We start from the raw sequence: 26920 nt of genomic DNA, 5'->3' as shown, positions 1-26920 counted from the left end.
ATGGTACATGAAAATATGCACACATGCACTGATCATAGAATATCAGAGTTGGAAGAGATTTCAGGAGGTCATCTAGTCCACCCCCCTGCTCAAAGCAGTACCAATTCCCAACTAAATCATCTCAGCCAGGGCTTTGTCAAGCCTGACCTTAATCTCTAAGGAAAGAGATTCCACCACCTCCCTAGGTGACCCATTCCAGTGCTTCACTACCTGCCTAGTGAAAAAGTTTTTCTTAATATCCAACCTAAATCTCACCCACAGCAACTTGAGACCATTCCTCCTTGTTCTGTCATCAGGTACCACTGAGAACAGTCTAGAGCCATTCTTTTTTGGAACCCCCTGCAGAATTCCTCAGGAGTATTATATATATATAGCATGGATATCTGTTGCCTAGCTGACCAGAAATGCTACTAAGGAATGTTCTTCTCCTAGTATATTTGCATATTTTTTTTGGAAACTGCCTAATACTGCATTTCAAAGCCTAAAATAACGCCAAAGAACCATACTATGTAAATATCTACCTTGATCCCAATTTCTTGGTTGTCTTCCAAGTATATATTATCTGGAAGTGCTTTCTACCACAGCCCCTCTGTTCCTCCTCCCAGAAAAGAGAATATGACTGGTGATTCAAAATAGAGGGAGTTTACACATCAGATTTGGAAGACCCTGCTGATAGCTTTTAGTTTTAGATCGTGCAGTTGCCTGTCCTTTGATCCCAAACTCTGCTGGGGGTAGTCCAGTGGAATATGTTGCCTTCATACCAGCTTCTCAAAGTTGGGAGAATTGTGTCCTGCTTTCCAGAGCCCCAAAGAGGACTGAACGCTGAGAAATGACTGTCTGGTTTTCACATTTACACCTCCTGCTCAACTTTTTGGTAGATGGTGAGAAAAGGGGAAGGCTGCTTGACCTTCCCAGTTCTGAGATGTAGCACAAGCTGTGGTCTCTCTCCAGCCACTGTTGTTGTGACCAAAGCAAGTAGGGCCTTTAATCATCTAGTTTTATTACCCACCAAGTTAAGGGTGCCAATAAAAGGAAGGTTTGCTTAATTCCAAGGTTCTCAAACCCCAGTAATACTTGCACTGTGGTCTCAAGTGGTTTTCCCCTCCTTGGGTGCTAAACCTCATTCATTTTCCTTCTCTGCAGCTCTTTACTTTTTGCCATTACAATGTCATCTTCAGTGTTACAAATGTGATTTTTTGTTTTTTTGTTCTTTCCAAACAATCTGAGAAATAACTGGTGCAGATTTAGATTTGGAGTGATAAAAAGAGTCTCTCTTCCTTCCTCCTGCCGTTTACATACAAAACTGATAGAGAAACCTTTTGTTTATATGTGAGTACTTTTTGAATAGTTTGGTCAATTTTCTAGAACTCAAAAAAGGCTAAGCACAATTTTTTTCTGTAATCAGTTATCTTAAGCTTCCAGATTCCCTTCATGTAGAATAAATAGCTTTATTACAGTAAGCCTTAGTGTATATACTTGATCTTAACATCTTAAAGTGTTTCTAAAAATAAAGTGCATTCAGACAGTGCACATTAACAAGGTTAAAGTGCATGACTTATATATGTTACAATTTGTACTGTGATGCATATTTCATTTTAATGACCAGTTGGTACTAGAGGTAAAGTAACAAGGTGTTCTAAAACTTAATGTAGCAAGCTTTGGGGAAAATATAATCATGACAGAGGGTAGCTCTCCACAGTGTATAGGTTAGATTATCTACTATTCCACAGTGATAGATTTGAAGATGTTACATTTCATGCCAGGAACATCCCCAAACTAAGTTCACATTTGGCTCTAAAATTTTAATCATACCTGTAACAAGCTAGATTGACAAATGTATTTACTTAAATAGTCTGCTTACCTTCCATATACATAGTGCATGCATTCCATGTGTGGAGAAGTTCTTACCCTAATTGACTTACCAAAGCAAAATGGCTCAGCAAAGCTTTCCTACCACATCAGGCATCTGAAGTCTAATTCATTGTTCATGGAGATTTTAGATTGTTAAAGTTTCTGATGGTTTAAGTATTTTATAAAACCCTCTCTCCTACGTTGAGTGTGTTGCTGCGCTACACCATTATGTTTGATGCTTGTATCTACTCTTGAATAAAGAATGTTTTCTGAAGAGTATAGGTGTTCTGTAGTGAGTCATCTTATTTCTTGTACCTCTATTACAGTGCACAGCTGGTTTAACTCAGTTTGTTTAGGTGGTTTTATGTTGCTGGGAGAGAGCAGTAGCTGTACTAGTGTAAGCTTGCTAGTGCAGACATCACCTCAGTCTTCTGAATCAAGGCAGGGTTGCTGTATGGGTTGTGGCACCTGTCTCAGGTCCTCATTTGTGAATTAAGAATTGTAAGCCAGCACAATGGAAACCCTATTTACATACAAAGTCAAGATACCAGAGAAGGTCAGTCTCTGAGGGCAGACTATGAACTTTGAGGAATTTAAGGGAAGGGCAAAAAGATGCCCATTTGTCCTGTGGGGGAAGATGACTGTTCATCTTCATGAAAATGGAATCCAAAAGAGCCTTGCTTAGAAATGTTATGAAAGACATTTGGGATGAGAAATGCTGCTTTAGGTAGATAGAAACAAGTTACACAGAAAACATGACTCCTGAAGACTATACTTGGACTATCAGCCTCTTGATCATTGATACACATTGTAGCAAAAAATGTGTAAGTCAATTCAGGATCAGCACTTACCTAACAGGCTGGGTTTATACAGTTTCTTTGAGGACAGGATATTGGGTATTTACTGGCAGTATTCAGTGAATGCTAGAAAGGGATGTGTCAAAGGGGACTAAGGTACAGCTGTTAGCCTCCCCCAACACTCTTTGGGTTATGCAGCCTTTACTTTATCTTGCAGGTTAAGAGTGGTGGTGGTAGGGAGCTGATCTACCCAGTTAAGCACAAGCCAATATTTTGCTGGAGGCAGGGGGATAAGTGACTCACTCCCACAGATACTGCTACCAGATATTCCACCCCTGCTTTATGTAGCAGTGGTGCGCCTGAGATGAAGGACCCCTACCTTAGTGCAAATGGCAGTAGGATCCTCTATTCTCCTCTTGCACCTTAAGATGGCCAAGTTATTAGTAATATTTCCATAAGTAGAATCAACACTTGCTTAAGAAAGCAAGTTTTAGGAGTATGTGAAGTAAGAATATCCTGAGGGCAAGAAGTCTTCCCATGAATGTTCAGTGTGTAAGAGGCTGGACACTACAGGGAACACTGAGAAGGCCTGTGGGTTGATGTATGTTATAGCAAGGCCTACAGAGGCCTCAGAGGTAGTGCTTGTACTGCCAGAAGCTGATGTTTCCAGGAGCTCATGCATAGTGGTACACATTAAGGCAGGTAGCTCACAACCCTGGGGAACATTAGATAAGATACTCATTGCTGGCATTTGGTCATTTATCTAATGTAGTTTCCAGCTAGGTCTAGAAAAGAAGTTGCTTGCTAAGCTCTTGGAACACTTCCTCTAGTCTTTTCTTTGATTTTGCAATTCCCCAGGTTGCCAGAACTTTAGTGTGACACTTGCATAAAAACTTCTGTAACTTCTTGGAAAGTGACAATCTGATCCTGATTCTGCTACAAACTATTACAGATAAGTACCTCTGACTACTTGTAGAGTGGCCCTTCTCAGCATGAGGGTAGCAGCATCAGGCCTGAGTAAACCCACCACTGCATTAAGGCTGGGCAGGTTACTGCATCCTTTCACTTCTAGAGCTCTCAATGCTACTTTGCATACAGCTATGGGGGCCAGTTGAATTAATTACCTAGGCAAAAGAATGATGGAATTTCTTCTTGCCCTTGTCAGAGGGACCCCCATCTGCACTTAACAGTACAGAGCAATGAAGCCAATGTTGTCATCTGTTAAGCAGAAGAGGAAATGGTATTAGGGATCATGTTACACTACATTAACTACTGTAGGAACAAGAGGAAGGCAAAAAAGTAGACTGAGTTCTCCAAAGGAATACTGAAAAGTGGCCAGTAGAAGATGGAAAAGCACCCATTCCTTTTTCCATACTAATACCTATTCCTAATGTGGTGTCTCAGGGAGTACAGGGTGATGGCTAGATAGGGTTGAAATTTTTACATAGCCATGTAGTGGCTTTTTTCACTTTAAGGCCTGCAAAGTCAAATAGGTACTTGGTTTGTGAAGAGATGGTTACATTCACAAAGCTATACCCCCACCTTCTGTCTGTACTACTGTTTAAGTCAGAGGCTAAACCAGTTAAGTTACTCAATTTTATTCACATGTACAAGTTGACCCTACATAGTGTTAAATACAAATACAGAAGCTCTAAAAACAAAATACTGTTTAAAAACATTCTTTAAAAAAGTCACATATTGCTTCAAGCTTAGATGGTATTTTCCCCATAGTTCTTAAAGTGAATTCAGTGCTCACAAAAGCTAACAAAACAGCATCAGGCAGCTTCCCCGGCTTCTACCCTTGTTTTTAGAGGAGCCAACTGTAGAGTTGAGAGTCAGGCTCCATTATGGCTTTGCTGCTGAGTGATCTAGGAATGGACTGAAAACAACTCATTGCACATAGATCCTCAGTTTATGAACTTTTGGTCACTATAACCATATGTCCAACTCAAAGAATTTAGTGCCAGTGCATTACATTAAAAAAATTTAAAGACTGATGTACTTTCCCCAGAATGAAAAATTGAGTGGTGTACATCTGCTGCCTCAATTAAAGTGGACCAAACAAGTTACTAGGAATACAAGACATCATAAGTCAAATTCAGCATCTTAAACGGATATTTGTTCACTGAAATTTAGATAATTACATGATGCAAGAAAGATGTTACAGTATGATTGAACACAAGCATGCTACTCTATTATACAAAGGCATTCTTTTACAGCTTTCATTGCAACACTGTACACAGAGTACACCAAACTAGTCTTCATAGAACTTGTGAAGTTGACAAACTGCAGCATTATATTAGCAAAATCTACCAAGTTTCACTTAATGTAGAGTGCTGTTAAGTATCTAGTGAATGAAGGGACACCCTTCAGAGTTTTAGTGAAGACTTTGGTAAATAGTTCATAGTATTTTTTGCTAAGTATAAAACAAGCCTTGTCTTTAAAATGAGGGTTCATTAAGCTGGTAGATTTACTTTTTCTGTAAAATCAACTCAATTCAAGATAAGCTTCTGTCTCCTCTAAACTGAAAGGGTTGTGACATTTAAACTTAAACATCTACCTAAACTCTCATTGTCAAAGAGGCAGTCTGCTTCAGCGAATCCATCTCTAAAGCAAAGTAGCTTAGCTAGCTAAACCATTATAGGTATTTAATAGGAGTTTCTGGCTTTTCATCAAGACTCTGCTCCAATATCACATCAAGTTTAGTTTAAAAGCTGTTGAGCTGCAAAACCCCTGCTTTACGAAACTGTCTTTGGGACTTAGATCAGCCATGGCCATAATTAGGTTAAGTCTGCACTTATGGTGGCAAGTAGAGCAGACACTGCTAGCGTAGGTATGAATAGCTGTGCAGACAGCAAAGCACAACTTAGGCAAGTAAAGTACCCTACATGTCTCTCTACAGGCCCAAGCCAGTCTCCCACCTCTACTCTATGGTTTTTAAACAGTGTAGTGTCCTGCTATCTCCCTGCTGCTGTGAAGGGTTCCAGCAGTGGGAAAGGCTCTAGGCAGCTCCCTGTTCCAGAGCCTTTCACCAGCTCAGTGAAAGGCTCTGGCAACTTCTTGCTGCTAGAGCCTTTCCCTGCTGCCCCTCCCCCCCAATCAAAGCCTTTTGTTACCATGTCTTGGTACACATCACAGTGAGTGTGGATGCAGCCTGCCTGTCACTGCAACGTCAAGCTTCACATACAATACACACTGCCACAAGCGTAGAGAAGCTCTTAGATGTCAATGCTACAATTTGCGCCCACAATTGATGGCAAACGTCAAATGGTCAAGATTAGGACCCTTTAAAATATGGCCCCAAGTGTTGACTGATGTGTTTATTTTCAAATGGTTATCTTGAAGAGTCAGACAGATCAGCAGCTTTCCCAATTTAAAAAAAGTCTTCAGAAAAAACCTGCCTTGCAACTGAGGCTTTACCTGAGTTACCAAAAAAGTCAGTCCATGCACATAATTCAATGCTGTTTTTAGCCACAGCCTGGTACTGTGGAACCTTCCAACTGACAGACATATGACCTGATTTTGTGACACTACTGCCTTTTAGCTAGTCAGTCAACAGCTGTTCCTGTCAAAACTAACTTAGCCCGAGGGTGAAAACAGAACAACCCCTTAAAAAAAAAAAGTTGTCAACATAGAGAGACTGATGCTGTAGCTTAGTTAGGGCATAAACTGTATATAAGATATTTAAACAACCTACTGAATCTTTAAATACTAAAAGACCAGGGCAGTAGTTTGGCTGATTTGATATCTGCACTGAAAGTATGGAACAGAAAGGACTAAATATTAGGTACTTCAAAATATTCCAGCAAAGCCAGAGAAGCACCCAATGTTTGAGTAAAAGCAGTTTTGTTTATCCAATATAGTTGCTAACATACAGCTAGTGGAGCTTCTGTGCTGCTGTCTAGGGGAGACCAACTAACCCTGAGAACAGAAGGGGACATTTGGAACTAGACCACGTTTACAGCAGATGCATCTTGAGGGAAAGTAAACTAGGCCCTAGATAGTGGAAAGATCTTAGTTAAGTTAAAAAAAAGTTGACATGCAATGGACTAGGATGTCCTCAATACTGGGCATTGATCTGGAGGAAGGGAGATCTATTAAGTGTATTTTAGTCACTGGTACAAGCCACAAATAAATTTACAGAATATTTTCAGCTGTAGACAGATATTAGTTCTGAAAAGCAAATGATCTGTCTATTAAAGACTCTACAAGCCTAGTCTTCTAAACTAGTCACTAGAAAGTTGCATAAAATCTATTGGATGTTTTGAATTTTTTTTGGAATTGTATTATAAGTTTTTAAAGCCAGAAAATGAGGCCATGTCTGACTTATTAAATCCTTCTGTATTTTATAAGTCAGTTTTAATGATCTCTGGCCTCAGTGACATACAACTTTCAAATTATTTAACCTAATAGTATCCCTTGAAAAACTTAAATATGAAAGCCATGCTTACTCAGTCAATGTGGCCAGTTTCAGCCAGACTATTCTAGACTGAGTCACATCAACTCCTTTATTACTACTAACCTTAGATTTTTGGATTCTAGTTTACTTATTGCTGTTACTTTATTTTCTGCACTTCACTGTAGTGAAATGAAGCAGACTGGTCAAATGCATTAAACACACTGTTACTACACTTCCAATAGGGGCATAACATTTCTCATAGATTTTAAAAGTTTTGTTTAAAAGAGAGTCTGAAATGTTAAGTGTGATCAAGCTATGTCAAAAGAGGTCAGTGATCCCAAAGCAGCCTGTAAAAGAATGAACCTCAGAACTATTACACCACCACCACCGCACTTCAAAGAGATCTCAAAAAGCGCACAGCTACTGCAAGGATCTTTAAGCTCATGTTTACTACAAAACTAAAGTTACATTTAGAACAACTGAGTAAAGAAACAAATTGAGGATCCATCAATTACTGGCAGTCCTACGTTGTACAGAAAACAGCCAACCAAGTGAAAATAGCCACAGATTTCATTAGTCTCCAGTTACTACGGGGTTTATTTTCTTTCCCCTTGGCAGAAAGTTATGAACATGCCTCCAGGACAGATATGGCCATGAAAACTTCATTTGCAAATGTTTATCAAAACTGTTCTACAAATTTAAAACTTAAGTATTATTAACCATACTAAACCAAATGGAATGCATACCAGTGAAATACACTCTCCCCACTCTCCAGCTACAAACATTAAAAACAAACAAGACTTCACTAATGAATCAGCTGGTGTCTGGTCAAAGTACATTTTGAAATATATACAGTCTTCATTGAGAGGCTGGTATCAAAATGATTAAGCACAAAACGGGTGTTTTTACTAGCTCAGTATGATGTTGTCAGGTCAAGAGCAGTACAGCAAGCAATTGTCTATTGACCAACAGCCATCAAATAATGATTGTCTACATCAGTCATTTGGTGTAATAGTCACAGTAATTGCAAATTAATCCCGTGGACTTCTCACTTGGAAAATAATTTGCCACAACTGAATCATATTAATCTATTCCACTGACATTTTAAAACAGCAATGAAACTCAGTTGAAGAATATCTGCATGATTCACTAATTACTGAAAGTTTAGAGAAATATTACCAAGTTTTTTTTAAAAAAAGTCTCTAATATATAGCAGACAACACTTAACAGCTGTCTTCATCAGGCCAGTATTCATTGTGTCTCAGATTGTGTACCAGAGCCACTTGCTTCCAGGTTGGATATTGTAACCTACATGATATTTTGAAGGTGTTGAATCAAGTATTTTAAATAATGCAATAGCACATACACCATACTCTGGGAAAGGTTGCCAACACCACCATGATCACATGATTTGAGTTAAGGCCCCCCACACACACACTTTTTTTTTTTTTTTAAAGGGGGCAGTTGAAAGTTTTTTTAGAATTGGTTCATTTCACAAAGATTTTGTAAAAGTTTAGACTTTCAGTATTTTGAAATCATCTCAAAAGATCCATTGAAATGCCTCTTAAAGACTTCAGAAAAGGAGAAATATTTAAAAATTTAAGGAACTATATTTAAAAACATCTTCAAATGTTATGGCTCCAGCTCTACTGATGAGGTAGGTAGCCAAAATACAAATGATTATAACAGACTGCTGGAAACCCCCTATAAAAACCTTGCATAAGTAGTTCGCACCAATGTCCTGATCTAATATAAATATTTTAATTTAGAAAGATGTCCAAGCAACTTTTGATTCACCGAGATCTTGCTGAGTAGCATCTCATGTACTCAGTCATCCAGGGATTATCTGGCAGGGAAGGCTTTACTCTCCAGGTCCGATCCACATCTGCAGAGCGCACTCGCTTTTGAGACAATTTCCTTTTCTCCACTTGCCTTCTGTTCTTTGCTCGTAGTGCAGATTCATGAATCTATCAAGAATTTAGAATTACAGTCAATTTTGTGGAAAGAGTAAGAAGTCTAATTTTTATTCAAGAAAACAAAGGTTATTTAAAAATTGACCCTTGACCTTCATTCCCCCAGTCAAAGGGAACAATTTGATTCTACGACTATAGGATTCCAAAGAGATTTTAGAACACCCTGGGGTATACATCTTGGTGCCACTAATCACAAGAGAGGCATGTTAGTGTTTGTGGTCTCAGATTAGATGAAATTGAACTTTACAAACATTTGGTATTTCTGCCCCCACTGTTTTTCCTCCCTTCATGATTTCACTCCAAGGTAGAGTTGAAGTTGCTTGTGAGTCTTGAGTTTGCATTTCTATATCTTAACATGTTTGAATCTGTCAAGTGTAACCCTAACTGTGAATTTTAAAAATTACAACAACATCCCTCTAATTTATCTTACCCTTAAAATGGAATTAAGTTACAGATGTACACAACTGTAATTTTTCAATTCTTCTTGGAATTTTTGGTTTTTAAAAGTTAAAAACTTCATACATGAACACCAAAACCCAAAAGAATGCAATTATAAGATTTCTATTGATTTGAAAATGAATTAACAAGCTTATTTTTATTTTAACTTAAGGACAGATTCACCAGTACACCACAGCAGTCCTTAACATTCAAAGCATACTGTACTTACACAAAATTAATCATTAGTTTGCAACTAACATATTGGTTTAAAGGGCAGTGTTTGGAGACCAAAAAAAAAAGTAAGTAAAAGAAATGGAAGCCAGCCCCCAAGTCCCAACATCTGGGCCTGCACTCCTTCCACAATTATCCCAAAAGTGCTCAGAGCCATAGGGAACCTTTCAAACACTGACACCTAAGCTAGCAGGCAGTTGGAGAACCCTGAAGGAGGATGTGTCAAGTCTCCCTCATACTAAGTAGTCAACAGAATGGTTGCATGCAAGTAAGCTGTAGAGCAAGGCTGATGGTTGGCTTGAATTGCAGCCAATGTGAACAGCCCCACTTCAGAGTCCCCTGAGCTGTTGAACTGACCCTGTAGAATCACAAGTTAGATACATTAAAGTATCTTAATTACAACCTAATTTTTTCAAATGTAATTATGCACAAGATCTCCAGATGCTTTAACTATATGGAAAGTTGAGTGTTATTCCATTCCTATCATCATCATTCAGGAAAGAAGAAAGACTACAGCAAAGCTTTCTTAGGACTCACTGTTAGCTTGAGTTTTAAAATTAACTGATTTGCTTGTACATTTTAAAAGAATATCATGGTGTAATCTAAGTGCTCTAGGTTCAGAGAGGATATACTGCATTTTTCATAAAGCAAAGCTAGAATCTCAGTGTAAGAGGAAGACAGAACTCAACTTTAACTACAGACTCACAACCAGCATCTCCATAATTTGGCCAGCATCCATGCTTAGCCCAAGATTAGCCTAATAAGTTTCTACATTCTACAGGATGGACTAAGGAACATGCTATAGAGGGGAAAAAACAAGCAAGTCTTTCTGTATTAAGAATGATTACTATGTGGACTTCCAAAGAGTTGATTGGGAGGGCTCATGCAGGCTGCTATGCAATACATGTTTGCACCTATTTTCAGTGGCATTGGTCACAGCCTTCCCCGCATCCCAAAAAACCTGCTGGAATAATGCTTCTGGAATACATGTATTTGAGAACAAAGTGATACCATATCCCAGCAGACCTAAGTGGCCAATAGTTACACCTAACTAAAAGGCAACATGACTGTGAGGGATGAGGAAACAGTCACACTGCACATAAAGGCCCTATATGTAGAGCAATTATGCAGCTGCACAAACCACTACCCACTTGCAGATGTTTGGGCATAAGCCTTCAGAAATATCTGCTTCTTCATTAAGAGTGTTCTCGAACCAATGCTAGTCATCCCAGGCCTGCACGATGTGATCCCACCAATCCATGCTTCTGGTCCTGCTCCAGAAGGATCAGCCTACATATGGAGAACCTGCAACTACGACAATAGGCATGAGCAGCTTCAGTCAGGTTGCAGCTGCCATGGCTGTGACCCCCTGCCAAGAGATATTGTCAATAGGATAATTACTGCTGCCAAAACAGCCATCAGTATCTCAGATGCTTTGCCCAATTCCCAAAATAAGAGAATGTGAGCTGGAGAAGGTCTTCCTCCAGTGATGGATCCAATTGATGGCTCTGGATGCTCGGAGCTTGCAGACTCAAATGGCTTGCCTGGATGCACTGGCAGGCTCCAGTCAAGTTCCACAGGATGGGCAGAAGTGTTCTCCCACGATACATGATGAACTAAGCTCTAGAGTGTCCATAGCTACCCAGGGTGCTGAGAAACCTGGAATATGCCCCAGAAACCTCAATGTCCGACTCTGGTGTAACTCTGGTCTGCATAGTGCAGTGAGGATGCATTGGCATGCTTGTGACACTCATACAGCAATGCAGTGTGGACATTTTCATGAGAGCTTGGAAAGAATAGGTCCTACAAACCCAGGTTTGCTATGCAGCATAACCATGCCCTTGGTCCACTGTCATGGAACATCAGGCCTTGACATATTCCAATGACAAGACTATGGCCTGGTCTACACTATGCGTTTAAACTGATTTTAGCAGCGTTAAACCGATTTAACGCTACACCCATTCACACAAGGCCCTTTATATCGATATAAAGGGCTCTTTAAACCGGTTTCTGTACTCCTCCTCAACGAGAGGAGTAGCGCTGAAATTAGTATTACCATATCGGATTAGGGTTAGTGTGGCTGCAAATGGACGGTATTGGCCTCTGGGCGGTATCCCACAGTGCACCATTGTGACTGCACTGGACAGCAATCCGAACTCGGATGCACTGGCCAGGTAAACAGGAAAAGCCCCACGAACTTTTGAATTTCATTTCCTGTTTGCCCAGCGTGGAGTTCTGATCAGCATGGGTGGCGATGCAGTCCCAAATCCAAAAAGCACTCCAGCATGGGCTGTACGGGAGATACTGGATCTGATCGCTGTATAGGAAGACAAATCTGTTCTATCACAGCTCCGTTACAGAAGACGAAATGAAAAAGCATTTGAAAAAATCTCCAGGCTACGATAGACAGAGGCCACAGCATAGTGCTGTGTGACAAGCGTAACGGAAAGCCAAAGAATCAAATGGACACTCATGGACGGAGGGAGGAGGTACTGAGGACTCCAGCTATCCCACAGTCCCCGCAGTCTCCGAAAAGCATCTGCATTCTTGGCTGAGCGCCCAATGCCTGTAGGGTCAAACACATTGTCCAGGATGTTTCACAGTATCTCGTCAATTTACCCCCCCTTCCCCTGTGAAAGAAAAGGGAAAATAATCATTTCTTGACTTTATATGTCACCATATGTCTACTGCATGCTGCTGGTAGACGCGGTGCTACGGCAATGAATAGCAGCATCCTCTCCTCTCCCCTCCCCGGTGGCGGACACTACAATATGACTGCTATCCATCGTCATCAGCCCGTGAATGTTCCTGGCTGGCCTCAGGTGAGGTTGGCTGGGGGCACCTGGGTAAAAATAGGAATGACTCCCGGTCATTCCCAGTAGATGGTACAGAACAGCTGGTAACCATCCTCATCCTAGCAACTGGGGGCTGAGTTCCATCAGCCCCCCCCTTTCACATCTGAAGAAAAGATTCTGTACTGCCTGGATTATCACAGCAGCTGGAAGCTGCCTCCCCCTCATTTTATCTCACTAAAAAGGTCAGTGTTTCTTATTCCTGCATTCTTTATTACTTCATCACACAAATGGGGGACACTGCCACAGTAGCCCAGAAAGGTTGTGGGAGAAGGGAATCAATGGGTGGGGTTGTTGCAGGGGCACCCCCCGTGAATGGCATGCAGCTCATCATTTCTGCAGGATCTGACATGGAGCGGCTGTGCTCTCTGGTTCTCTAGTACACTTGCCCCATATTCTAGGCAGGACTAACTATTTTTAGATAAACCATAAAGGAGGAATTGACTTGGAGTCATTCCCATTTTTGTCTTTGCGCCCCTGGCTGACCTCAGTGAAGGTCAGCCAGGAGCACCCATGACAGCAGCAGACGGTACAGAACGACTGATAACCGTCATCTCATCGCCAATTTACAATGGCACAGCAGACGGTACAGAACGACTGGTAACCGTCTCTGCTACCTTGTAATGGCAAATGCATGCTGCTGTGTAGCACTGCAGTACCGCCTCTGTCAGCAGCATCCAGTACACATAGGGTGACAGTGACAAAAGGTAAAACTGGCTCCATGGTTGCCATGCTATGGCGTCTGCCAGGGCAATCCAGGGAAAAAGGGCGCGAAATGATTGTCTGCCTTTGCTTTCATGGAGGAAGGAATGAGTGACTACATTTACCCAGAATCACCCGCGACACTTTTTGCACCATCATGCATTGGGATCTCAGCCCAGAATTCCAATGGGCGGCGGAGACCGCAGGAACTATGGGATAGCTACCCACAGTGCAATGCTCCGGAAATCAACGCTAGCCTCGGTACATGGATGCACACCGCCAAATTAATGTGCTTAGTGTGGCCGCGTGCACGCGACTTTATATAATCTGTTTTACAAAACTGGTTTATGTAAAATCGGAATAATCCTGTAGTGCAGATGTACCCCTACTCTGTGCATCAAAGAGAACTGTTGACTTGAGCAGAAGTTTTCAGTGAACAAGGAATGAAGGGCTGAGGCCCAAACAAGGTCAAGGTCAGCCATTCTGTAAGATAGTGTGTTACAACAGTCAGAACTTTCACCATTTTGGAGTAATGAGTTGTTATTCAGACATAACATTTTACTAGCTACCAACACTATCAGGCTCAACATTTACAACTTCATAACATTACTCAGCTTCCAAGGGATAGATACAAAGGAATTCACTCATCGATAGCTGAACCACTTATGTCATTTCTAGGCTTGAGCTCGTCTACCTGTCTGCCTGCTTTGGGACACTTGCTGCTAACTGCCCACTTCTGATAGACTTTCTTTCATGGAGTTCAGACCCTGAGGGTATATTTATTTCATCCACTTTTTTTCCAGTAGCGCTGAAATAAGACAAAGAACTATGCATTAATCAGAGGCTGCACCAAGGAGTCATTTAGTCTCGAACCTTTTGAAAGCAATTGGCAGTTTAGAAATATGGGGACATGGCCTTAGTCGACATTTTAAATGTCTATCTGCACATCTATATTAGGGCTGTGAAAAACCCAGACCCCTGATTGGCCAGCTAGGCAGACAAAAGCCCTGGTATAGACACAGCTGTACTGACAAAGGAGTGTTTGTTGGCATAGCTATCATTTGGGTGGGGGTGTTCCTACACCAGCAGAAAAACTCTTGTCAGCATAGGCTGTGTCTGCACTAGGGAGCTATGTAGACAGACTCAGTTGTGTGAAAACTAAAGCAGTATTCTTAGATCCAACCAAAACCAGCTATAAACGTAGTCACTGGTTTTCTTACAGTTGAAGCTATAGAGTAATCGGTGTGCTTGAAAAATTAGTGATGGGACCAAAGTATTGGTCAAAGTTCATTTGGAGTCTTCAGACAGGAGATTTTGATTCTTCATAAGCAGTTGCTCTCTCTACCCCAAAATCCCCACCCAAGCTCTATAATGACACATAACCATGTCCAATGACAGTCAGATAATTGGCATCTACATAGATAACAGGACCCAATCTTCAGCATCTCACAGGAGCAGACCCTTAATGAAGAGGGGAGAGGAGAGGAGGGATGTGCATTCACTATACTATTTGACTAGGAAGAAGTTTATAAATTATGTAGTGTATGACAAAGTGACACAACCCACTACAGTTGAGACCAAGGCATTTTAGTTCTTGTGGTCATCACTGAAATAAAGGCTTGATTGTGAATTTGATTTTCTTCAGGGTAGAATTAAGGTGGGTTGCATTCCTCGTTTGAAGAGGTGTGCAACCTTAACTGAATTTCCTGGAGTTTTTTTTGAAATTAACGTTCTTGAAAGGTACCATGCACTCAAACCACTGGTCTGACTTCAACCTTTGAGTTTGAATTGAACATTTATAAAGAGCATATGCATTTATACACTGGGGCAAAGGGTGAAAGCCAATGAAAGGAAAGGCATCTATTAGAGGAGCCATTCTGATGTACTTATGGCAAGATTTTCCAAAAGTGATCGGTTAATTTGGGTGCCTATGTTTTAGATGTCCAGTTTGTCATCTCAACAGCCTGAGTTTCAGAGGGCAGGTACTTAGCACTACATGAAAATTAGGCTTGCAGGGTGTCAAAGTGGGCACCCAACAATTTTTAGGAAGTGGCTGATTTTTGCTGTGGAAGCCTGAGCTTCGTGTGCATAGGGCAGAGGACAACTACTGTTTAAGTGAAAATGCACACACTACATGGAACTCAATTTTCCTAAACTTGGAAAAGTTAAGGCCAAGTTAGTCCTGCAGGATTCAGGCCTGGAGCTCTAGAGAATTTAGGTATTTCAAACCTAATGCCTCCTAGTCCACTCCTCCCAAAGTGTCATTCCTTCTGACTAATACAGAGTGACAAAATAGCATGGCAGGACTAAGCTAGGAAAACTTTGAGACATTAATGCCCAAAAAGTCCTGGATGCAGGTTAAGAGGGGTTAATAGGGTAGTGAATTTTATTTATAAATAATCAGTATTATTCTTTTCCCTATAGATGGGGAGAGAGATTAAACTGTAAAAAACAATTTTATATTTATATTTGAATGTTTGCTTACTTCATGCACTGAAGCAGAAGCACAGACATTGTGAGTTTTCTGGCTCCCTGTATCTGTACGTTTTTCTCCCCAGCCATATAAAGCAAATGGATGTTTATGCTCCTTTGCTGCATCTGTCCTTTGAGGACTTTTAGCTGATCTTCGATCATTCCGACTGGACAAGGCACTTCGACTTGGTTGTTGTCCTGTACGGGTGGTTGATTTGTCAGTTTCTTTCACCAATGCCTGTTCTGCAACTTTCTCTTGGTCGTCTCCCTCTGTTTCTTTCTCTAAAGGAAAAATAAGTATTCAGTTCAGCTTTAAAACATTTAGCAACAAAGACCGCATACATATACATGCCTGAACAACAGTTAAAATTTTTCTTCCTAAAGTGGTATTGAAAGATAGAGAAGAGGAACAGCCCCCGGTTGCATGACTGCAGATACACCCCCATTAAGTCTCATTTATACAAGTGATCTTCCCCTTGTTAGTGTCAGACTGGCATATGGAGCATGCTAGTCACTTGATGTCCAAAACTACAGAATATCAAATACTTAAAACAAGTGCACTCAATATAAGGGTGTGACCAAAGCCACCTAGGAGCACTTGCTAGAATAGACAGACTGAGTACCATGAGGGGCCATCATCTTGCAACTTTTTCTACATAGCCAACAAATATGTTGACATAGGCATTTAAACTCGGTCATTATCTTCAGTGTGCCTGGTAGAGCATGTGAAATATGACCTCATGCTGTAGGAGTGCCTACCCTTACAAAAGGGTCTTTGAATTTAGGCTTCCTTATGTGAAAGCTTTCATGCTTCCTGATTACACACATTTTTGCCAACTGTATCCTGCTGATATTTTCATGGGAAAACACACTTCTCAAAATAGCCTTATGTTTAAGTGGCCTCACTTACACACTGTGCCATGCTTGGCCCAGAGCCTTTAATACTGCTCTGCAGATTCCTTTCAAAACACCAAAAGCCAACACATATAATATATAGATTTTTAAACAGGTATTTGAGGGTTTGTTCTCTTTTTGCTGATGTTCTTTTAAGTGAGTTGTTTTACACTAATGTACTTAATATGCAAGTGAAAGAATGGCCACCAAATTCAACTGTCCAGCACTGCAGGACTGCAGTGTTGGAGAAGCCATCTTGCTCCTAAAAATCAAGTTTTATTTCACACGCTGCCTTTGCAAGAAAAAGTTAGACTATTGCTTGCCTTCAGATTACCTGAGCTTAGTTATGAGCTATGCTCATTCTCCCCTGCCTCCATCAGATCACTAACATTCAAACTGAGCCCCAGCCTCCAGCATGCTCAACTGTGTGCACTGCTCCCAAGACATTGCTTTTGACATCAGCTACTCTCCATCATACTCCACTCTAACTGGCAGCTCTGCTCTAGTATTTGCATCACTCTTCCACCCCCACAGCTGTTTACTGTGCTCCACTTCCTCTCAGCCTTTCCAGACATCCCCATTCCCCACTCAGACTAGCAACTCATTGCTGTTGTCCCTGATGTTAGTCAGCCTGCCTGCAGCACCACCTGTTGACCATGCACAGTGGGAAGGGAAAGTGACACTTTACCAAACTGCATTTCTACTTGTCCTGAGTCGACATGAGGATTTTTCCCCAACCTGTTCAGCACAGTTCCAAGGAGTGTTTCACATGCATTCAAGAAGAGCCTTTCAAGGTTCTATCTATGACACAGACCCCTGGCTCTCAGTACAGAGATCAATTAACTATTAGAAAGTTTGCTCAAATGCCAAGCGTCCCTCTTTCTTGTAAAACAAAACCATTTCTATACCAGAAAATGCAAAAAAAAAGGATTTATATTATAGTGTGTGTGTGCGCATGTGACAGATCTCCCTGCCCTGAGTTGTTACTGGTCTAGATGGGCAAAAATGTAACAAATATGCATAGGGGAATTTTTTCTTTGAAATTTACAGTAAAATCCAAATGGTTTTACAAGAGTTAATGACAAAAATATCAGGACACAAGAGATTATGATGGAAGGACCTCGGAATAGACTATTCTGCAAGTTCTACTTTAAATAAAAGCCATCTTTCTGTTATGAACACAGCAATCACAGTGTAAATCAAAGTACGTCCTGTTAGTGACCTCTGTGCCCAAATGCAAGGCTAACCCCCTACTCCCAAGCATCCAGTTTTAAACCCCACAATGGCACTTGGTGGGCAGCACCACATGCATCCTCCATCCCAAGACTCATTAATTCATGCCAGGTTTGCCTTGTAGAGCAGACAGAGCTCACCTTCTGCTCCCTTTCTCCAGATGCCAACACGATCCACATAGAGACATACCCACAATCAGGAGGTGAGAGCAAGCCAATAAAAAAATTGAGTGGAACATTTAATGAAGTGTTTCAGTTTGTAGTTTTAAAGTGTGTATGGTTGAAGGTAAAGAGATATCCATACTTTAGACAGAGCTCCTATTGGACCCAACTTGCACAAGCAAACTTAAGATTTCACTGAGCATGTAAACTCTAGCACAGTTTGGGTACTTAGCTAGCATAGGAAAAAGACAGTCATGTAAGAGGAAATAGTCAAAATTATTTTTAGGTTTTGTGGTTTTGGCCATAGGTTGTCGCCACAGCTTGCCAGCTTGTTCAAAGATGACATCTGCCCACTGCAGAAACTGAGAATACAAACTATGTAACCAATAGAAATGAACTGCTTGGGAAGTGGGATAGTATATACAAACCAATAGGGTGTCACATTATTTCTAATTTTTAACACCTTTAAACACCATATGGAATGGGGGAAATTCATCTAGCTCAAGGTTGGAATAGCTAGTGGACTATGGAAGTCAACAGGAGAGGGGGAAGTTTAAGAACATTACAAAAAGAAGAAAAATTCAGTAATACACTTGCCTGCAAAGCTTCAGAAACAAAAGGGCAGCATAGAAGGCTACAAGAAGGTAGTGGTGAAAGAAAGAATATCCTCCACACACATCAAGTACAGGATGAAGAGTCTGTAAAGAGCAATTCCACAGTCAACAGCAGTCATTCTTCCCTGCCTCTTCTCCAGCACAGCACTATCATCAGACCAACACCTCTTTAAGGCACTTGACTCTGGATTGGTCATGCTACAGCTATATAGCATTTGGATAATTCTCCAGCACAAGCCTTATCTGCACAGGAACCTGCATCAGTAAAAATTACACTTAAAACCAAGACAAGTCTGTTGAAACATCCATATGTGTAAGATGCAACGGGGTTCTTTAAGGAGGATGAAAATTGAGATGCCAATCTATATCCATCAGTGACCTTTGCAGTGCCATCAGCACCTCCACACCAGAACCCTGTTTATGACAGGTTTTTTTAATATGGGGAATAACTTTGCAGGAATACTACCACCTAACCTGTATCTGAATGAGTCAGTGTGATGCAGTTGCTAAGAAGGTTAATATTCTGGGATGTACTAACAGGAGTGTTGTATGCAAGACATGGGAGGTAGATGTCCTGCTTGGCGCTGGAGTGCTGTGTCCAGTTCTGGGGGGGGCCACACTAAAATAGATATGGAAAAATTGGAGAGCGCGCTCAGAGGCAATTAGCAAAAGCGATAAAGGCTTTAGAAAAACTTGCCCTATGAGGAAATGTTTAAAACCTGGGCATATTTAGTCTGGAGAGAAAAGACAACTGAGTGCGGACCTAAGTCTTCAAAATATTCTAACTATTGATTGGTTGTTCTCCACATCCATTGAAGATAGGCCAAGAAGTAATGGGTTTAATCTGCAGCAAGGAAGATTTAGGTTAGATATTAGGAAAATAGTTGTAGCTAGAAGGGAAGTTAAACACTGGAATAGTCTTCTAAAGGAAGCTGTGGAATACCAGTCATTGGAGTTTTTAAAGAACAGGTTAGACAAACATCTGTCAGAAATAGTCTAGGTATACTTGATCCTGCCTCAGCACAAGGAGCTGGCCTGAATTACTGAAATCCCTTCCAGCCCCACGTTTCTATGATTCTATAGAACTTGTAATGTGGATGCAGACCATGTTAAGGAAAGAAACAGTTTTCAAGTTAGTTGACAAAGGCCATGTGGATGGGATCTTTATTTGGCACTCCACAACTCGTGTTAAGTGGTTCCCTTCCAAAGGAACATAAGCCTGTGTGACAACTTTCTATTGCGATAAGTCTTAAAATGTGCACTAACCATCCAGCACGGAAATCTAAATAGGACTTATTTCTTTGGGAAAGACTGCTATACAAAAGGACCAAGGAAGAAAGAAGCAGTAGTACCCATAAATGTCACTGCAGCAGTGAAATATTCCTAAATTTGAACAAGTAGTGCTAGCCATGAGGAATGCACAAATCTGAACAGCCATATAAAAAAAAAGCACAAGATTTTTAGTACAAAAATAACCTAATGAATAAAGTTGCAGTCTTGAGTCTTAAACAAAAAAACAAAACAAAACTGTACACTGCATGATAAACAAGCACATCTCCTGGTAAGGCCCTATCAGATAACTGTAGTGTGTAGGTGGATGTCAGTCACAAAGCTTGGAAGAGCTAAGTAAAGAAAATGCTGATATTTAGCTGCCCACACAGCACTTCTAACTGTAATGAAATTTTTCAAGAGATGTAGCTGGAAAGTGTAGATACTACCGCTTCATAAATTTTCTTCTCCTTGGTCTTTGAAAATTATAGGCGTTAAGCAAAGAATGAAATGGGGGGAGGGTTTCGACAGAGTGACCAACAGGAGTTCTGAACTACTGTATATTATACCCAGCATAACCGTTCACAGTATGACCAGAGGAGAGGGACTTTTCCTTAAAAAAAAAACAGAGCCAAAAAACCTTATTCTGCAATTATGCAGAGACACTAAAATCTCATTTATCATTGGCCTCCTAAACCCAGGGGTGTGAGTTCAACCCTTTAGGGAACCAGTTTAGGATTGGTCCTGCTTTGAGCAGAGGGTTGGACTAGATGACTTCTTGAGGTCCCTTCCAACTCTTATATTCTATTCTATGATTTGTTTGAAAAGTTATGTTTCAAACTTTCTTGCTAAGGCTCATGAGTGCATGAACAGTTGCCACAAATGGATGTTGTGCAGTGAGTCATGACTAGTCAGCAGGAACCATATGTGTTTTCCCCCCCGAAGCAGGTAGATCTTGGGGGAAGTGTGTGTTGCTTATTTGCACCTATTGGAACCATGTCAGCTGTGTGTGTGACAGGTTGGTTTCATCAATCAAAAGCCCTCCATGCAGTTTTAAGGTGATGGCAGCTCATCAAAATGTTGGCTCATATAGCTCCCCAAAAAATAAATTAGATGTTAATGTGGGGCTGCATGCAGCTCCAGATTAACAAAGTGTATGCCAACTTCAGCACTACATTGCACTATGCAAGCCAGAGTTACATCAGAGTCAGATATCGAGGTTTCTGGGGCATATTCCAGGTTTCTCAGCACCCAGGGTAGCTATGAACACTCTAGGGCTTGGTTCATCATGTATTGTGGGAGAACATTTCTGCCCATCCTGTGGAACTTGACTGGAGCCTGCCAATGCATCCAGGCAAGCCGTTTTGAGTCTGCATGCTCCTAGCATCCAGAGTCATCAACTTGGAGGAAGACCTTCTCCAGCTCACATTCTCTCCTGTTTTGGGAATTGGGCAGAGCATCTAGAGATACTGAGATGTTTTGGGAGCAGTAATTATCCTATTGTAGAACATTTGCCTCTGCTCCCCAGGAGGTTCCTGCTAGCTCTGGATCAAGGCAGTGCAGGAGGAGCTCTTTTCTTTAAGTGTTCTAGATGGGAATGGTATGTTAGACTATGGTCCTATTCACTCCTAAATGAGTGACAACTGGCTGAAAAGGGAATGAACAATCCTCAACACAGATTGGAAGGGGTTGATTGGTCTGGCGGTGTAAAGTTGTTGCCACCATCTTAGATTCCCTTAGTGTAAATAGCTAAAGCATTCATGTCCTCGGTAAGGGACCCTTGGATATCATGTACATAGTCACCCACATGTACTTATTGGCAGGTCATAAGTATACATGTTGATAAGGAGAGGACCTAGAATGGATCCTTGTGTAGGAGTCTATTATGGAGATGCTGTACTGTGCTATTTTCCATGACTGAGAGGCTACAGAGGGAGCCAGGCATAGCTTCTGCTGTTTCCCCTGCTCACCAGAATCACTGCTATATTACACAGGTTGAAATGTGAACCAGCTGTGTCCATCCAAGTACTTATTGCTGCTACACATTAGGACAGTGAGCAACAGTAAATCCTGATCCAGTTGGAGAAGGATACATATGACCATGTAAACATACTGTCGGCACTTGAACCCATAGCAGCTCTTGATATCCACTAGTGATAAGGGGGGGAGGATTGATCTCTATAGGGTCCTGTACAAGAGGGCTCCCAATGAAGATGAGCAGCTGTCTGTCAAGATCACCTGAAATCCATCTGTGAGGAATGACCAGAGAGCCAGCCTCCAGTCTATCAATTTGCTACCCAGTGTAGCTATATAAATAACTTCATGGAATATCTTCGATAGAGACCGATGTCAGAAGTTGTAGCTTCCTGGCTTGAATTGAATGGTCTCCTTACAAACAATGACACTACATGCCCCTCTTGCCCCAAACACAGGTATAAATAGCAGTGTAGATGCTGAAGTAAAGACATGCCTGAATACTGTCAGTACATATCCTACATGGCTCTCTACATGCCCAACCAGTGCCTTCTCTGTCTACACTGCCATTTTTAGCAGTGTAATATTCTGTCACTCCCCTGCTGTAGGGAAAGGCTCTAGTAGCATCCCTGCCACAAGGAAAGTCTACAGCCAACTCCCCTCTACCAGAGCCTTTCCTCACTGCCTCCCCGTACCAGAGCCTTTCACTGCAATGTATAGGTACACATAGCAGTGTCAACATAGCCTGATTTCACAACAGCACATAGGTATACACACCCCACATACCACCATGCTGCATAAACATACTCTAAAGATACAATGCTCTCAAAACTCCAGTAACTGGCATGTAGCCTTCCTTGCTGCTGCTGCTTTTTGCCACAGAACCTGCTTATGTAATTATAAAGATACACTGACACCATAGCAACAATTTACATAAGTAGCTGTGAGTCAGGATGAGAGATACTGCCACAATTTGTTTCTTTAAACATGCTCCACAAATGCTGCAGTTACAGTTTCCACTAGCCTGGGTCATGACAATTCATGATTTACAGTCAGTTAGGCCACGTCCAGACTAGGGTATTAAAATCGATTTTAGATACGCAACTTCAGCTACGTGAATAACGTAGCTGAAGTCGAATTTCTAAAAATCGAGGTACTCACCAGTCTAGACGGCGCGGCATCAATGTCCGCGGCTCTCCGTGTCAATTCCGGAACTCCGTTCGGGTTGATGGAGTTCCAGAATCGATGTAAGCGCGCTCGGGGATCGATACATCGCGTCCAGACTAAACGCGATATATCGATCCCCGAGCAATCGATTTTAACCCGCCGATGCCGCGGGTTAGTCTGAACGTGGGCTTAGTGTACCTAGTACTTCAATACCACCTTCATTTTACAAAAAGTGCAAGAAAAGAGGTGTTAAAAGGAATACATGGAACTTCAGTGGTTAAAGTGTTTCACCTCACAAAGCACTTAACAGTATAGATGCCCTAATAAATCTATATACATGGTATGACTGCTTATCATTAGTTTTTGTACATCACAGCCTCCATTTTGAGTTTCACATTTTTACTTAATTTACTTATGTTAGTATACTGTAGATGTGTCAGAGTCTGACCTTGAGGTATTGCAGGTGCCAGGTACCCATTCACTGCAATGGGAGATTCAAGTGCTCAGGAACTCCCAAGGATTAGGGCCTATGGTGTCTGCCCAAATCACACTTAGCACTTGTGTGACCGACTATAATACAGTACAGTTCAGGGATAACTGAAAGTAGTTACTACACAATGCTGGGTAACAAGAATTGATAATGGGCAATGGTCCACATAGCCAGTTATCACAACTAGCCCGGGTGTTGGCAGTCTTGACAGATAAGGAATGAATGAGCATGAGAATCAGCTGCACTTGCATACCCCGGAGAGGCTACTTCTAGGGCAAGACATTAGGAGGGGAGATGTGCACAGGTGCTGCCTATATGGTACACAAAGAGCTTCAATTTCCAAGGTTATTGTGTTTATGAAACATGCCAGACATTCACTTAACCTGGAATTATATAATTCCCTGGGCTACAAATGTATGAAACAGTGCAATTTAACATCCCATGCTGTTGTTTTTAGTAGTCTTCTTATTGCTAGGATAAACTAGACTCAAGGATTGTCTATATTTCATTAGAGATAGGACTCAAAGGAAAAAACAGGTTTTTTTTAAGACAATTATTTACAGTGCCACATAACAAGCCTCATTGTTTTCACAAACCAAAATAGTTATTCTCTATATTTCAAAAGAAAAATACTTAACTCCAAAAATTGGAAATGTGGAGAGATTTTATTAAGTTTTCTAAATACATCACAGTAGTATCTAGGCACTGAAAATAAGGTAAAATGAAAAGTAAAGGACTCAAGTGGACTAGAGCCTAGGGTACAGTCATGTATACTTGCACTTCCCCATTCCATCCCAAATCACCACTTCTGTTATCATGAATAAACTTCAACACTGCATTCTGCGCTAAGCTCTGAAGGTGGGAAGATTAGAATACAAGATGATCTTTGGCAAACTGTTCCACAGTAACGGACTAGCACCTAAAACACTTTGTCTCCAGCTACCAGTGGCCTCACTCTGGGTTCCTCCAGTTGATGAACACAGGGGTCTTGGAGGAGGTTGGGAACCACGTGGCAGGCACAGAGGTAGCTTGGTCCAAGCTCCCTAAGAATTATAATGGGGCCAGGACCTTCCACTGAACTCAGAAGCAACTGGAAAAGCCAGCAAGAAGGTGTGGAAAATTGGTACAGTGTGCTCTGTGGTTAGCCTCCTTTAGGTAAAGGGTATTATGAAATCTAGGGTGAAATCTTACAAAAGGGTATTGAATTATGAAAGGAGGGGTCAACTCCTAGACTTTCAGCTTCCAAGCAAACAAGAAGTTACTAGGCTGCAAATAAACACAAATTGCTTGAGCCAGGGGGCTAAAAAAAACCTATTTGTGTATCACCCTCTGCAACCAGGAAAGCTGTCATCAGGGCAGGCTTTAGGAAGTGTGGGGCCCAACTTGAACAGTTTTGACGGGGTCCCAGCAGGCATGACTAAGTAAAAAACCACATGAGGCTTATACTTACCGGGCAGTGCTCCGAGTCTTCGGCAGCACTTCCACAGCGGGTCCTTCACTCACTCAAGGTGTGTTCAGTGGCACTGAAGGACCTGCCGCTGAAGACCCAGAGCAAGCGAAGGACCCACCACCAAAATGCCGCCAAAGACCCAGAGCACCGCCAGGTGAGTAAAAATTAAAAAGGTGCCTCTAGCCAGGGAAGAGATTCTCACTGGATGCAGGGCCCGATTTGGGGGAATTGATGGAATTGGCCTAAAGCTGGCCCTGGCTGTCATCTCAAGTGATGAGACCTACACAGTCAATTCCTGCAGAATTTAAACCTTACAAGGAAAAATATGGGTCAGAAAAAAGCCTTCCAAATGGGAAAGGAGCATAACCAAAGCAGCCTTATCTGTCTGAGCCTACATGCAATCCTCCCAACAGGCCTCAGCCAGCAACAGCTTTAAGAAGTGTGAAATTAACAAGACCTGCACAGGGCAGCTGCTCTGGGAACCAAATCACTATATTCATGGGCACAAATTCACAGGAGGGTTGGGTTTGCTTGTTTTTTGTTTGCTCCTGCACCTTTTGCGTGGGGCACTGAAAACGCTTGTTGCTCTGGGTGACAAGGGACCCGGATCCTCATCAGTTTCAGGGATGCGTTGTGGGCATCAGGCAAGCTGTCAAGAATCACATGATTCTCCTGCTGCGCAAAGCTGTGAGCGACAGCGGGGACCAGCAGGGCTGGAGGCCATCCACCCCTGCACAAGAGAGACGCAGAGGGGACAGCGTAGCAGATTTTCCTCTCCCCCATCCCCGGGCAGCAGGAAGGCCCGTGTCTTACATGTGTCAGGCCAGGAGCAAGGGAAGGCAGGAACCGCCTTCCCCTTGCACCACCCAGAGCGGGGATAGCGAGGGGGGATTTTAATCAGAAACCCGCAAGCTGGAGGCTGCTATGGCCGATGGAGCAGCACAGTCTAGCAGCAATCCTGCCCGACGCGCCCAGGAGCAGCCCGAGAGGGGGAGCAGGAAGGTTTGACCTCCCACCCTGGCTCTCCAGGCCCCACACCACGGAGCACCTGCCCACGGGCAGTCACGGCCCGGCCCCGCCTGTTACCTACCCGCTGGGCGCGGGGGCTCCGCCGGGCTCGCCTTCCCCGCTGCTCCCGGCTCCCCAACGCGGCTGCTGCCGCCGGGACCTGGCGCTGGCGCCTCCTGCTGCTGCTGCGCGGCCGGGGGGCTGGTGCTGGGCGGCGAGGGGGAGCCGGCGCTGCTGCCGCTGCTGTCGGGCTCCCAGCCGTCCCAGAGCCAGGGCCGGTGCGCCTGCTCCAGCAGGCGGCGGCTGAGGCGGTAGCGCAGCAGCTCCCGGTAGCAGGGGCCGCACGACTCCCACTTGGGCTCCTTGAAGCGCTTCATGTACTCGCTCTTCACGCGGGGCCGCGCGGGCACCATGCCGGGGCCGGGCCGGGCCGGGCAGCTCCCACGAGCCCGCTCCAGAGACCCCGCTCGGCGTAGCCGCTACCTCCCCCCGCGAACAGCGCCTAGGCCCGCCCCTCCCGCTGGAACGTTTAAACCCAAACAGCGACGTTCTGCGCCCGCCCCTGCCCTGCTCTGGCCAATCATCGCGGAGGCAGCGTCTCTCCCTCTCTCCTTCCCTCCCTCTGTCGCGCACACACACACATATATCTACGTCACAAAGGAGCCTTGTGGAGCGGGGGTGGAATGTTGCCTGCAACCTACCTGTGGTCCGGCTCGATCTGCCTGCCGGGGGCCGGGACTGTGATGGGGGGGCTGCAGCTACTGTTGTCCCTGCGGGCTTCTGGGGGACTGGGCCCCGTATGGGCAGGAGCAGCGCAACCCCCTCCCCCGTCACAGGCGGGACTACCCTTGCACAGACGGTCCCTGGCAGATGCCTCCCCGCTGCCGATCAGGGGCAGCCAGGGGCACTAGTAGTTGCTACTGTTTCATAGCGGAGGGGGTTGGG

The 26920-nt window shown here is 42.9% G+C and overlaps 1 protein-coding gene across 1 annotated transcript; it reads right to left on the bottom strand.

Annotated features, from left to right (window-relative positions):
• Positions 1-4230: 4230 nt before the first annotated feature.
• Positions 4231-26441, bottom strand: CCSAP (centriole, cilia and spindle associated protein). The gene is made up of 3 exons (XM_030556879.1): positions 26058-26441; positions 15729-15997; positions 4231-9014 (listed from the first exon to the last, which is right to left on the bottom strand). The coding sequence occupies exons 1-3, from the start codon at positions 26386-26388 to the stop codon at positions 8841-8843; spliced, it is 774 nt and encodes a 257-aa protein (XP_030412739.1). The 5' UTR covers positions 26389-26441; the 3' UTR covers positions 4231-8840.
• Positions 26442-26920: the final 479 nt, after the last annotated feature.

The sequence above is a fragment of the Gopherus evgoodei genome, chromosome 3, assembly GCF_007399415.2.
Source record: "Gopherus evgoodei ecotype Sinaloan lineage chromosome 3, rGopEvg1_v1.p, whole genome shotgun sequence".
NCBI classification, from domain to species: Eukaryota; Metazoa; Chordata; order Testudines; family Testudinidae; genus Gopherus; species Gopherus evgoodei.
Note: the sequence above shows the minus strand (reverse complement) of the source record. Positions and strands in the feature narration are given on the sequence as shown.

What these genes read in the sequence shown, in the direction of transcription:
- CCSAP (XM_030556879.1), bottom strand. Translation starts at nt 26,388, where the DNA reads ATGGTGCCCGCGCGGCCCCGCGTGAAGAGCGAGTACATGAAGCGCTTC. An exon ending in GGAGCCCCCGCGCCCAGCGG is followed by an intron (nt 15,998 to 26,057) that starts GTAGGTAACAGG and finishes TTTTTCCTTTAG; the next exon opens with AGAAAGAAACAGAGGGAGAC. An exon ending in CTTCTGCTTCAGTGCATGAA is followed by an intron (nt 9,015 to 15,728) that starts GTAAGCAAACAT and finishes AATTCTTGATAG; the next exon opens with ATTCATGAATCTGCACTACG.